Here is a 13,698-nt window from a genome sequence, read left to right as displayed (position 1 = left end):
CCATCATTTCTAAGTGATAGTCTGCTGGATATTTAATGATAAATAAGAATAAGATGATAATAAATTAACACTTCTACCCGATCATGGCTGATAGAATAAGAACAATCTACCTCCACGGATTAAACAAAGAGTTCAGTTCGACATTCTGCATGAGTTCTCGAATTCAACATAAAAATTCAAAAAGTTTAAAAAGATGCGTCTATACAGAATTTGGAACTTTGATTTGATCCACAATGGTAGATTGTTCTTAATCTGTAAACCAAGAATAGTTATGTGCTAATTAATTATTAAGTTATTCTTAGTTATCGCTAGCAATAAGCATTGAACCTTCAACCACTAGAACCTCCAGGGTTATTTCATACGAAAATAAGTCCAGCAGAATCACAGCCACTGTTGAGGTAGCTTGTTCTTTGTTGGGTTGAGGTATGGCCCTGTGTAATTCTAAGAGGTTCACCCTCCTAAGCTTTATCTTCTCAACCTTTAAGAAGAGATTAGTTTATTGCTAATTGCCTGAAGGGCCCACACCATGGAATTCTAACAGCTACTAAAAGCATTTTTTAGCTGTTAGAATGTTGCTTTTCTCCTAGGACACTGGCTTTTCAAATCATACTTTCCAACCTTGTGTCACATCTTCCGACCGTGATAGGGCGATAAATAAACCAACTTCAAGAAGACTTTCACTGAGAACTGATTGTTAATCAGCACCTTTATCTGTTATGTTATGGGCCTATGAGAAAAGATGTACCTGAAGAAGGTCGGAGGCTAGATCATCAAAAACGTTGTGAAAATAACAACCAAAGTGAGAACATTAGTCTGAATAATTCAAATTATTCAAATCCCCATCTCAAAAATTCTAAAACCTAATATGTTTACCTCTTTCATTTAGTAAACAGGGTGAAGATAACTGCTTAGAGAAACTTTCACAAACTTCTAGCAAAGGATGTTTATCAGCAAATATGAAAGCATCACCCGTGATATCTAACAATTCCGATTTTACTGCAGGACGCAGCTCCACTGCTAGCCTCGTTTGGGAAAAGAAAAAGGTAAGTAATATCAAAAGCTAGTATACATCCTCCGCCAAAAATGACAGAAAAACGATACACTTCACCATCGTTTTTTGGTGAAAGTGCAGCAAATCTGTTCTGACTGAGAAATTATTTTTACCTGTCCTGGGACGGGTATTCTAGTAATCATATAAAATAATGTCTCAATCGGCAAAAAATTAAGAAAGAAAAACAAAGCATCTCGAAATTGGAATGTTAAAAAAATAGAGAAAATATTTTATATGAATATTTCTGCAAATATGAGCAAAGCACAATTTTTTATTTTGTAATTTTTTACAGAGGGTGTACACTTGTATTATATTTTGCGTATATTATATATATTATTATTATTATTATTATTATTATTAATAATAATAATAATAATAATAATAATCCATGAAGAGAGGGTGTCATCTCGAAAATCATTTGAAGACAAAAACACAGTAATTACGTTAATTCCAAACTGATGTATTATAAATCCATAAGGGAGAAGTTTTAAAAAAAGATCAACAATGAATTCATTGTTTTCTGCAAGGGAATAGAAGAACTTTGTGAGAGGACACGAATAAATTTGTGAGAGGACACGAATAAATTTGTGAGAGGACAGAAAGAAATTTGTGAGAGGAAATGAAGAAATTTGAGAGATATGAAGAAATTTGTGATACACATAAATTTGCGAGCGAAATGAAGAAATTTGTGAGGGGACCTAAAGAGATTTGTGAGAGGACCTAAAGAGATTTGTGAGAGAACATGAAGAAATTTGTGAGAGACATAAAGAAATTTGGTGGTATACAAAGAAACTTGTGGATGAAATGAAGAAATTTGTGATAAGAAAAATGGGGCATGGTACTAAAATGTTTGGGAACCCTTGATCTAAAGGTTTCTGGTGCATTCCCGATTCTTTGAGTATTTACCTCCACCCAGAAGGTAAGAGACAAGGTCAGGTGTGGAGCAGATGAATGTTTCTGTGAAAAAAGTAGATTCGAACTTGGTATACCCATGTTTCCAGTCCGTGTAGTTAGCTACAGTTTTATTCTTTTAGTAATCCAACCGTCGAAAGGACTTGATTCAAAATCGAAACAGGTCCGTTTACTGTTAATGAGCTTCAGCATCCTCCACCATAACCCCCCACCACCATGCACCATGATGTGAGAGTTATTATGTATTAGAGGTCATCACGTGCCAATAGTAATTCTCATAATTGTGGCCATGTTTTATGTATATAAGGATAAACTCAAGCAAACGTCAAACAAAAGAAACAACGATCTCGATTTCTTTTTTTTCTCTTTTTCTTTCATTTTTATTCCATTCATTCTGTTTTCTTTTTACTTTTTTCTTTTTATCTTTCTATCTATCTCTCTTTCTATCTGTTTTCTTTTCTATTTCTTTCTCTCAAATTTGCACTGAAAATATTGTTTAAGCATGTTAAGTCACTTCTTTTTCATTTTTCACATTTTTCTTATATTCTTTCTTTTTGTGTTTCTTCATTTATTCTCCTCTATTCCCTTTTCTTTCTTTCCCTCTTCTTTTCTTCTTTCTCACTTTCCGTTTTTTCCCCTTTTTGTGTTCCTATTTTCTCTCCATCTTTCTTTCTTTCCTTCCTTTTTTATCCTCTCTCGTATTGTACTTTTATTTATTCATTTGTTTATTTCTTTTTTCCATCTTCCTTTGACCTTTTGTCTTCTTTCCATTTTTCTCTTCTCCTCTATTATTATTATTATTATTATTATTATTATTATTATTATTATTATTATTATTATTATTTCTTTCTCCTTTTCTACAAACCGGTTCGCCCTTTCAAATCTTTTCATTTCTTTTCTTTTTTTTTTCTCCTAGGTCAAAATGACCCACTTCGTAACCTTATAAAATTTTAATTTCGGTTATTCATTGTTCTGGATTTCGTTATTATGCAATGAGTTACCATTTTCAAAAATTTGTTATTTTTATGAAATGTTTTTCTCTGAAACCTGATTTTTTTTTTTTATTATTTGTACGACCCCCCCCCCACTTTCCATAACCACCTTCTCAAGAACTGACCTTTGTCCACAAAGCCATTGTACCGTAGAACAATGACAACGGTGGTTATGCACATGTGGTTGTATGTTTTGTTTTTTTGGGGTTTTTTTTTGTAAGTACAAGACTTAGGTTAGTTAGTGCAACAACAACAACAATAACAATTAAAGAAAAACAGAAAATACAAGATGGAACGATAAAATTGTCGCCCTAAGAAAAGACGACATGATTCCATTTCCATTTGATGAAAACCGGTTTTCTTATTTTGTTACAGACCATCTACTAGTTGACCAGTTGTGTACAAATCCCAAGAGCGATAAGAACCTGCTATCATGTTTGAAAGTGACACAATGTACAACGAACGAGATCGGAGATGCGCCGCTGTACAACTCATGCTCTCTACTGATCCAAGTTATGACAACAGAACCATTGCCGGTACCCTCAAAATGCATCACTGAATTGCCACGAATAATAGGGATGTGCCCAGGGTAATGAAAATAAAGTTTCCAGACATGGTTATGGTCTTTGGTGTGGTTTCAAGTGAGGGCTACATCATGTAACTTCACATCTTCGAAGTCGGCTTCAAAATCAACACCAAAATATACCTGGATTTGCTCAAGAGTGTGGTGATCCCTTGGTGTAATCAGGTTGCCGTTAGGTGTGGTAGCAGGACTTGGTGTGAGCCCACAAGTCCAAAGAGACCCAAGCTTGATTTCAGAAGGAGTGCTACGACTTTGTACCTTTCTCTTACCAGCCCCCTTCCTCCCCGACCTGAACTACTTCGTTTGTTCATACATTGAGAACATCACTAACATGACTTCCCAGAACACCAAAACCAGCTTGATCGTCACCATCCACCGAGTATTCGCGGAGCTGCTGCTGGCGCTGGTGGAAAAGGCATGCTCCCAGTTCTGGACTCGTATTGAGGCGGTGATTGAGACTGAAGGCAGTACATTGAATAGATGTCAGCTCTACTACATAATCAAGTTACCTGAATTGATTTTTTTCAATAAAAGTTTTTAAAAAAAGTACACATATATATATATATATATATATATATATATATATATATATATATATATATATATATAAAAATACAGAATACAGGGTGGTGCAATAAAAGTGTCACCTTAAAGAAAACAACACTTTTATTGAAAAAATCAATTCAGGTAACTTGATTATGTAGTAGAGCTGACAACTTTGTTTTCATCACCCTGGGAACGTCCCTGTTATTTATGGCAATCCACACACACACACACACACACACATATATATATATATAACATTGTTTTAATATGCCAAATCGCTTTGCAGTCAACAAGGCCATGTGATATATTTAAATAATGTAGATTTATAAAAAAACAATCTGTATGGGATATTTTCTGTTATGTTTAACAAATAAAAAAAAACAGGTTTAAGTTTTATAAAAATAAATCAGTTAAGGTAGCAGATTCCATTCAATGCCAAGAAAAACCTTGAATGGAGTGATAAAGAAGGATTTGAAAGAGAAGGGTAAATAAAAACCTGGCCAGAGATAGGTTAGTTTGGATATCAATTTCTTAAAGTTGTCCAACATATGCCAACATATAAAACGGACGTTAAACCGCTGATGATGGTGGTGGTTATGATGCGTGCTTAATTACTATGCTACAATCATGTACCAGCCATTTGTTGAAGACAATCCTCTCGGCAATTTTGCATTTGTCTGAAGAGAGAGAGAGAGAGAGAGAGAGAGAAACAGACGTACAATCGAACCTCTGATAAACAAAGAAAGAGAACAGTTCTATACTCTATACAACAAAAACAAACACCCAGGTCAAATCTACACAACGTTTGCCAGCCATTTATTGCGATTCGAAAAGACAAATTTTCCTGACCTTTATGCAATATTAGACTCTTTTTTTTTAGCTGTTCGGTGTGTGTACGCCGTGTTAACCTTTTCTTTGAGGACACGGGATTTACTTATTCACCTGTTGGTACCTATGGATGATGGTTGACAATAATTGATCACAACTTCATGAGCACATCACAACAGAAATATGGATTTATTTATTTGTTACAGAAAAAAAAGAAAGAAAAATGATCAACCATCAATATCTATGGTTGTGATCAGTTCGAAGTTTAGTCAATGTTCATGCCTTATATACCAAAAAAAATCTCTCTTTTTGTTGTTAAGAGATTTTTCTTGTATCTACAAGAGCCAGGTTTTCACTTGGTCAGGTTTTTATATGTATGCCTCAAAATTCTATTGAGGACTGTTAATATCATGACAGCCGTGTCAGCGCAACAAACATCATAAGTCTTCTCTTTGTCAGGTTATGGGAGACGACTTAGTACTTAGCCAAACCATATGCCATTATTACGTTGATACACTGATTTGTCATCAGATCACTAAAGTTAAGTGACGTTAAGTCTGTTTAGTACCAAAAGGGTCACCATTTTGGAGGAGAACGACATTTCTATGCAGTAACTGCAAAATCTAACATTGTAATTTTCCCTGACCGGAATATACTTGTGAATGTAATATTCCCTAGAAGTTTCCTCCTTTGGAGAAAACTGGAGCAACAGGTCCAGGGTTAATGTCGCACACACAGAGGCTAAACCAGTAAAGTCATCTACTGAGGAAGTTTTCTGTTATTGGAGGAAGGTTTATTCTTTTCTGAACAATTCTGCTCTTCGGTTTCTGAATTCTTGAGATGACGATTGGTTATTCGTATATTAGGAATCTTCGGACTACTGTTCTCATCTTGAATGTTATTTTCAGAACGTTTTGATCGATGTAACCTCCAACTTTCTTCGGGTGTATCTTGTTGAACTCGGGAATGTTTCTGTCAGCTCTGGAATTTGGACGGAATTTTGAGCAGAATCTTTTATTTACTCCACAGGGGTAGCATGCTCTTGTTCTCTTAGGTCCTAAGTAATTTGCAATTGTACTTTTTAGTCGCCCACAATGAGAATTAAACTTTCAACTTTCAGGAGAATAAAACTTTTACAATTGATTTTTTTTCTCAAGTACTCTAACCACTGCGCTACAGGTCCTTATGCTCTTGACATGGTCAAATGGCCAAATTTAGAAAACTTTGTAAGAAATCTCGGTCACTTCAACTTCTTTGTATCCTATAAAGATTAGATGTTGAAACTATCCAGGTTTTTCTAAAACTAGATGGGAATCAAACACACAAGCAATAAGAGCTCTTTCTGGAATACTTATAAAATCTTTGTTGTGCAAAAGTAATAAATATTAATTGAATCTGAATATGTTCTGAAACTTGAAGACGACAATGAAACCAGTTTATTAAGAATCAGCTATGCATGAGACAATGATAATAAGGTGAGATGGGGGCGGGGGGCTTCCAGACATGTGGGAAAATCTATGGAAAGCGAAATTGAAAATCGACGACGTTATTATCTATTGTTTACGCATAACGAAATGACTTGTCCACCAAAAGATGATCTCAACAGTGATTATCTTAGTGCCAATATATTAAACTATTTTGATATATACTACTACGATGGATGTGTTTTTGTCTGTCTGTATGTTCACTAGCTACTTTTAGATAATTCGATCTAGGAATATGCAATTTGATTTGAATAATCTTGTATATATAATAATCATTCACACAACTAAAGGTATGGATGATGGTTGAATGTTAGGAATGCATATATGTTTATATGCAAGGGATTGGTCGATATTCACTGATGCCTGATATCAGAACCGTGGCGTGAGCATAAATATATATCTCCCAACCCCTAAAAAAAAAAAAAAAGGTGTCAGTAATTAGCAATATGGCGACCGGTTTCAGCGTTTAATATAGAAATTTATTAAAGGAAGCATCATTTTTTTTTTTTATGTATGTGTACTCTGTCGTTGCACGAGAGAAGAAATGGTAAAGTTTGTTTTCGATTCCGAAATTAAATGAGAGTCTTTCTGGACTGAGGAAATAATGTTCTTTAAAAGAAATAAGGCAAAAAAGAATTAAATTTCTTCTTAGAATAAAGCAGATCCAATTAAGGGTAAATCATTTCCATGCAAATATGTCCGAGTCGATTGTCAAGTAGTTATCCTGATCAGTTCGAAAAAGTAAATTTAAGCTGCAAAAACATATTTTCCCTTTTAGACCGGATGTACGCGTTTGCGCCATGTTGCTGGAACGACAGAAAAAAAAAAAGAGGCAGTTGGCTTTTGCGCGGTGTCTTTTATATCCCTTGAGTGGCTCCAGCGAGCTTGTCAGAAAAGATGGAGAAAAGATTTGAGAAATATAATTGTACATACACGATTCACTCCTAAACTAATTAACAGATCATTATGAGTTTTTGAACATAAGTTGTTAAGCCTGAAAGTATAATAGTTTAATTTAGGAAGTAAAATGGGAGTGGAGGCCCTTTTATAACAGAGCGCTGATACACGTATCACAGCAGCAGATGTAAGCAAATGACCGAGGTGACGTCACAGCGATGAAGACGAAAAGAAAAAGATTATAAAAGAGAGAGATAGACGTGTGTCAGAGGTGGTCTGAGAGTGACAGGAGAAGATGCGTACTGAAAATAGCCGGAAAATAATTACCACGTCTTCGACACAGCAGAGTTTTGGTAAGCACATTGGAATATGCAAAGACTTTTGAACAAGAGACAAGGCGTTATTCTGGAAAGTACCTGTAAACAAATGTCTGTTGTTTCACTGAAAAAGAGTGAGTCGAATTCTTTTCCTGTCTTTGTTGACTTGCGTCAGTGTCTACATGTCAACATGTATGTAACGTTACACTTTGTGAAATTTCAGATTCTGCTGATTCTTGTGAAATCCAAATAATAGGTCTTAGACATCAATTAATAAATATTCCCCAAATTATTTTGAGATTTTAAAGGATGTTCGAGGAAGCATAATATGGCCACAACATTTTATTTGAAAATTCAAGTATCTCAGATTTATATTGAGATTGATCCATAGTAATTAGACACTAAAAATTAACTAAAATTTCTTTGAATTTCAAATTCTTCTGAAGACCTTCCTGCTTTTAGCCTTAGCTATTATACATTTTCTCGAAACACAATCATGTAAGGATTTTGATTAAAATTGAAATAAAGATTCTAAACATAAGATTAAGTATAATCATATCTTAATTTTAATGTTAATGCTAGGATATGAAAGTGCTGCAAAACTGTTCAATTTAGGCAATTAATTTTACCCATTCTGGATAGGTAGTCTTCATATATATATATATATATATATATATATATATATATAGAGAGAGAGAGAGAGAGAGATAGAGATAGATAGAGAGTTATTCATAGAGATGTTTCATTGTATCTATGGCTCATCAACATGGCTGACTATACCAAGGGTCAAATTCACAATCATAGAGATTATGATCAGGTGTGCATACAACTAGCCCACAGGTGTGCATATGACTAGCCCCCAGTTGTAATTACGTGCTATTTTTATCGCTTTAAAATTAGGTCGATTTTTTATTTTTTTATTTTAACGATAATTAAATTCAGTATGATTTATCTCCCCACTTGGGAGGTAGGAAGTTGTCTCCCTTAGATCTGAATAATAATTTGTTTATATGTGTGCATTTGTTTACGTCCAAAAAATATGGGGTGAATATTCAGGTTTAAGGGAGAAAACTTCCTACTCTCCAGAGGGAGATAAATCATACCGAATTTAATTATCGTTAAAATTAAAAACAAAAAATCGACATATATATAAGAATAACAGTATGGTTACATTCCAAAATTCAAATGTAACTATACTGTTATTCTTTCATAAATGCTCTGTTGTTATATTTAACATATATTATCGAACTTCTAAACAAAACAGATTGGTATGCACAAAAAGTGAAATATAATTGAAAAAAAAACAAACAACATTTAACCAAAACACCGTTATATATATATATATATATATATATATATATATATATATATATATATATATATATATATATATATATATATATGAGAGAGAGAGAGATAGAGATAATGATGAATAGGTGATGGGTTAAGCATAAACTGATGATTTTTGTTTGTTTTTTTAATCAATTTTTTATCATAATTTAAAACCACATTGGTCTCTCCCTCCCTTTATCTGTCTCTCTTACTTATATATATATATATATATATATATATATATATATATATATATATATATATATATATATAAACAAATGATTAATAAAACATGTTAAAAGACATCTTGAAAAAGAGTTAAAAACATATTTAATTTTAAAAAAGGAAACACAAGATAAGTGGATAGTCCTTATTTTACTAGTAAATATTAACTCTTTAATATTTATAATATATTTTAAGTTTACCATTTTGATTACCTTGGTAAACGTATTGTAATTTTTATTCTTTATATATATATATATATATATATATATATATATATATATATATATATTTAGTAGAAATGGTAATTAATAAAAACCCGAAGAAAGTGCTCAATACTGTTGTAGAGCAAATATGCGTTTTATTTTTTATTACCATATTTTTCTGTTAATTTACATTTTTGTTTCGGCTACACGACCGAAACAAAAATGTAACTTAACAGAAAAATACGGTAATAAAAAATAAAACGTGTGTAATATATATATATATATATATATATATATATATATATATATATATATATATAATTATGTTATCATCAAAGAGTAAATCTTTAACAAAGCAAAACTTAGCAAGATAAGAAAAGCTCAACATAATCAAGAGGTTCTCCACTTTTTCATCTTCTCTATTTTTTTCCTTTCTTTATTATTCGCTCTCATTTAATGATCCCCATTATTTCATAGTGGCTTATATTTTTTTTTACTATTACCTACATATATATTACTTTCTGATTTACGCTCATATGTTGTACATACTTTTAATTACTATTTACCATTTTATCCTATTCCTTATTCTCATTTCATCTTTAAATGTTATAAACCAGTTTTTTTTATATTTGCATATTGTATAATTCTGACCCTTCCCCTCTTCTGATGAGAAGCATTTAGCTTCGAAATAACGTTGTCTAAAGAGTTTGTTTCTAAATTTCCCCTTGTTCTGATGATGTAATAAAGTTATATATAATTTTTATTCCTCATCTTTCATTTAATATATATATATATATATATATATCTGTGTGTGTGTGTGTGTGTGTGTGTGTGTGTGTGTGTGTGCATACGAGGTGCCTTCAATAAGTTTCCAGACTTTTTTGCAGGCATTTAAAATTGTCATAGACTCTTCAAAATTCAGTATGCTATTGCTATACATCTTATGAGATGACTGACGAATTTTTGTGAAATCAAGTTCAAATGAACAGCTACAGCAGGAATTGGAATACCCCCTACTAAAACCTAATTGTCACAGCTGGTGAATTTCAAAAATGCAATCTGGATGCTAGGACATTTAAAAAAACCGATATGCAATAAAATTCTATTTTAAACTTGGAAAAAATGCCATAGAATGCGTCAGACAGTTTTTGGACCATCTTGCATGAATCGAGCATCAGCTTTTGAGTTGTATAAAAGATTCAAGGAAGACAGTGAGTCTGTGAGGGAAGATGGCAGATGTGAGAAGAGGTGAGAAAGTCGGAACACCAGAGTTGATTGGCCAAATAAAGAATTTCATGGATAAGGATCGCTGTGTGACTATAGAAACAATGAGTGCACAGTTTGATATTAATGTGGAAACTATACACACAATTATTCATGATGAACTGAAGATGTGGAAGATCTGCACGAAGTTTATCTGAAGGGCACTCAAAGAAGATCAGAAAGAAAGACGTTATCATGTCAGCAGATAGATGGTCGAGCTAATCAATTCAAATCACAAAGTTGTTGATGTTCTGGTGACCTGTGACGAAAGCTGGATCTACTGCTATAACCCAGAGATCAAGAGACAGTTTCCAGTGGAAGTATGCTGGCTCTCTCAGACCAAAGAAGGCCAGACAGACAAATCCACCCAGAAACTTATGATGATCCAATTTTTTAACAGCATAGGCATGATTTACATGCAGTGGGTTCCCACTGGATAGACAGTAAACAGGAATAATATGTTTAGGTTTTAATGGGCTTAAGGACGAGATTCCACCGGAAGAGGCCAGCACTCTTCAAATCAGGTCAGTGGCATTTCCACCTGGACAATGCACCAGACCCCACAATTTTAATGAATCATCATTATGCCAGATCAAACATACCCATTCCTGTCTCGATACATCTTCTATCATTATATATGATCAGTTTTCTATAATAGTCAACCATATAGGAGCCTATTCGTGACCAGATACACACACACAGACGTCCAGCTTTATATTATAGAGATACGTATATATATATATATATATATATATATATATATATATATATATATATATATATATATATATATATATATATATATATATATATATATATAATAAACTTTTAATTTTTGTATTCCTTGTCGGATATTATATTTGTTATAAATTTTTTAATTTACAGAATTGAATTCCAAAATTTAATTTATATGCATATGTGTGTGTATTTCGGAATACAATATATGTACTTTAAAAAAAAAAACATGTTTGTTTTCATTATTTTAATACTTTCCAATACAAAATGACGGACAAAAACAATAAAAAAAAGTAGGTAAAAATATAAGGATGAATTAAACAAATAGTAAAGAAAGCATTAACCTCCCTTGTTCGATATAATAATTAAACGTTTCTCATTAAAAAAAACAAAAAACATATATGCTCTACTTTTCAATGAATAAACGATGCACTTGAATAATTGACTTCAAAGCAAAGGTTAAATGTTTTGCTGATAATTGATTAGTTTTAAGAAATTTCCCGTGAAACCTCTTTTGTTATCTTCTGTACATTTCTTAACGCATCTAGTGCGTTTGATTGACCAAAATGGCGACAGGGGGGGAAAAAAACAAAACAAAAAACGCTTACTCATTCATAGCAATAATAAATGTTATGTAAGAGAAATTTTACCAGTCATGCTTATAATTAAAAAAGATAATGATGGATATAACAGAGAAAACGAAATAACAGTTGTTTACTCCATTGTTCTTATTTACAATGCCTCCCCACGGGACAGAGTTCGACACCAGGGTCGTTTTTTAATGTGGAGAAAAGGAACAAAAATAAAAACTGTCTCAGTCGTGAAGGATTTTTCCTCCACTGACAGAGAACAAGAAATTGAAGTGCAGCATCTGAAGAACAGATACTACACTTTGAGATATTAAATCCTTTATTCATGTTAAAAATACATTGAAAATCAACAATGAACAAAAAACTTAGGCACATGGCCAACTCAAAAGGGGGGATTGTGGGGTCGTTGGTCATCCTTGTCACTCCAGAACTAAACAAAATCAAAAGTTTCTCCCAGCTAGTATCTTTCACCATAATACCACATTCACCCTTTCATACTGGGCGACATCCTACTTAACTCCCAATTTTTTAAAAACATTTTTTATTGACGTGTAAAAACAAAACAAGATAACAATAAAAATGGTACAATAATTCATTTGTGTCGGGGGTGGGGGGAAAAAAGGGGGAGGGGAATAGTAGGACCCTCCCAACCCCGTCTAGTTGATAGACTGCCCGTTCCACTAGGTTTGTAAAAGGAACCTGGCGTCAGTCTCTAAGTGGGGATACCCTCTAGATGGGGGTGAATGGAGAAAAGAAAAGAAAATTTTGTGGGTAAGGAATGGGGGTTAGTTTGTATTTCTTTCTGTCCAAGATGAGTGAAATTTAGAGGAGGGGGTGAAAACAAAAATTGCAAGAAAGAGGGGGTGGGGATCTTGGAGGCTTCCTAATCAGGGATGGATGGAACACACACTCAGCTAGCTGAGAGGCTATTTGTTAAATTTTACTTTACGGAACTGCGCGTTCCACACCTAGGCGGGGAACACGTATTCAAATTTGGCTCCTCTTCGTACACACAGACTTGCTACACGTATCCATCTTCTGTCAAATACCGCGCGATGCAGCCTTCTTCTATCACATATTCTTTAACTTGCAACTTAAAAAGTTCGGTCAATATTTTTATACATCCAGCTTACTGAAAAAGGCACGCTGAATTGGAACAAAAGAGTTACCTTAGTCTAGAAGGATTTCTCCTTAATTGACCGGGGAATGAAAATATAGCTGTTGAAGTTGGCTCATTTTTTCTAGGGCGATAATTTTATCCTTCCACACTGCATATTTGTATGCACAGAATTCACTACTAAACTAATTTACTATTAATTATTATGGATTTTAGAATATTGCTGCAAGCGTAAAGAATCAAAATGTGGATTATATTAAGTTTAATTTAGTTTTATACGAAAGGGGTAAAAATGAATAGAAGCCATTTGTGAAAACTCCACAATAAAAAAATATTAGAAAAGCATTGATCGGTCGTAAGATACACTAAAATATGATATTTTAATGCATGCAGGTTTCATATTTATTATTATAAAGCCAGTTCTCTTTTGATTATTATATTGTACCCAATATTTAGTAGTGCCCCACCCCCGACGTGATTCGGCCATAAAATATGCTTAAATATAATTTAATTCATGCAGATTTTGTATTCATCATTATAGAGCCAATACTCCATCATAGTGATTTCAAAAATTAAAAAAAAAAAAAAATGACGTCGGTGCATCAACTAGAATCGAACCCAAA

The 13,698-nt window shown here is 33.1% G+C and overlaps 1 protein-coding gene across 2 annotated transcripts in view; it reads left to right on the top strand.

Moving 5' to 3' along the window:
• The window catches only part of LOC145239823 (tetratricopeptide repeat protein 16-like), a 112,403-nt gene that overhangs the window by 76,814 nt on the left and 21,891 nt on the right, over positions 1-13,698 (top strand). For both annotated transcript variants that reach the window (XM_080103354.1, XM_080103355.1), the window contains exon 11: positions 887-1,043. In XM_080103354.1, the coding sequence (XP_079959480.1) occupies positions 887-1,043 (157 nt within the window). The remainder of the gene's footprint in view (positions 1-886; positions 1,044-13,698) is intronic.

The sequence above is a fragment of the Euprymna scolopes genome, chromosome 19 (genome assembly GCF_053919585.1).
Source record: "Euprymna scolopes isolate OS-2025 chromosome 19, ASM5391958v1, whole genome shotgun sequence".
In the NCBI taxonomy this organism is placed as follows: Eukaryota; Metazoa; Mollusca; class Cephalopoda; order Sepiida; family Sepiolidae; genus Euprymna; species Euprymna scolopes.
This window is presented reverse-complemented; position numbering and strand designations above follow the sequence as displayed.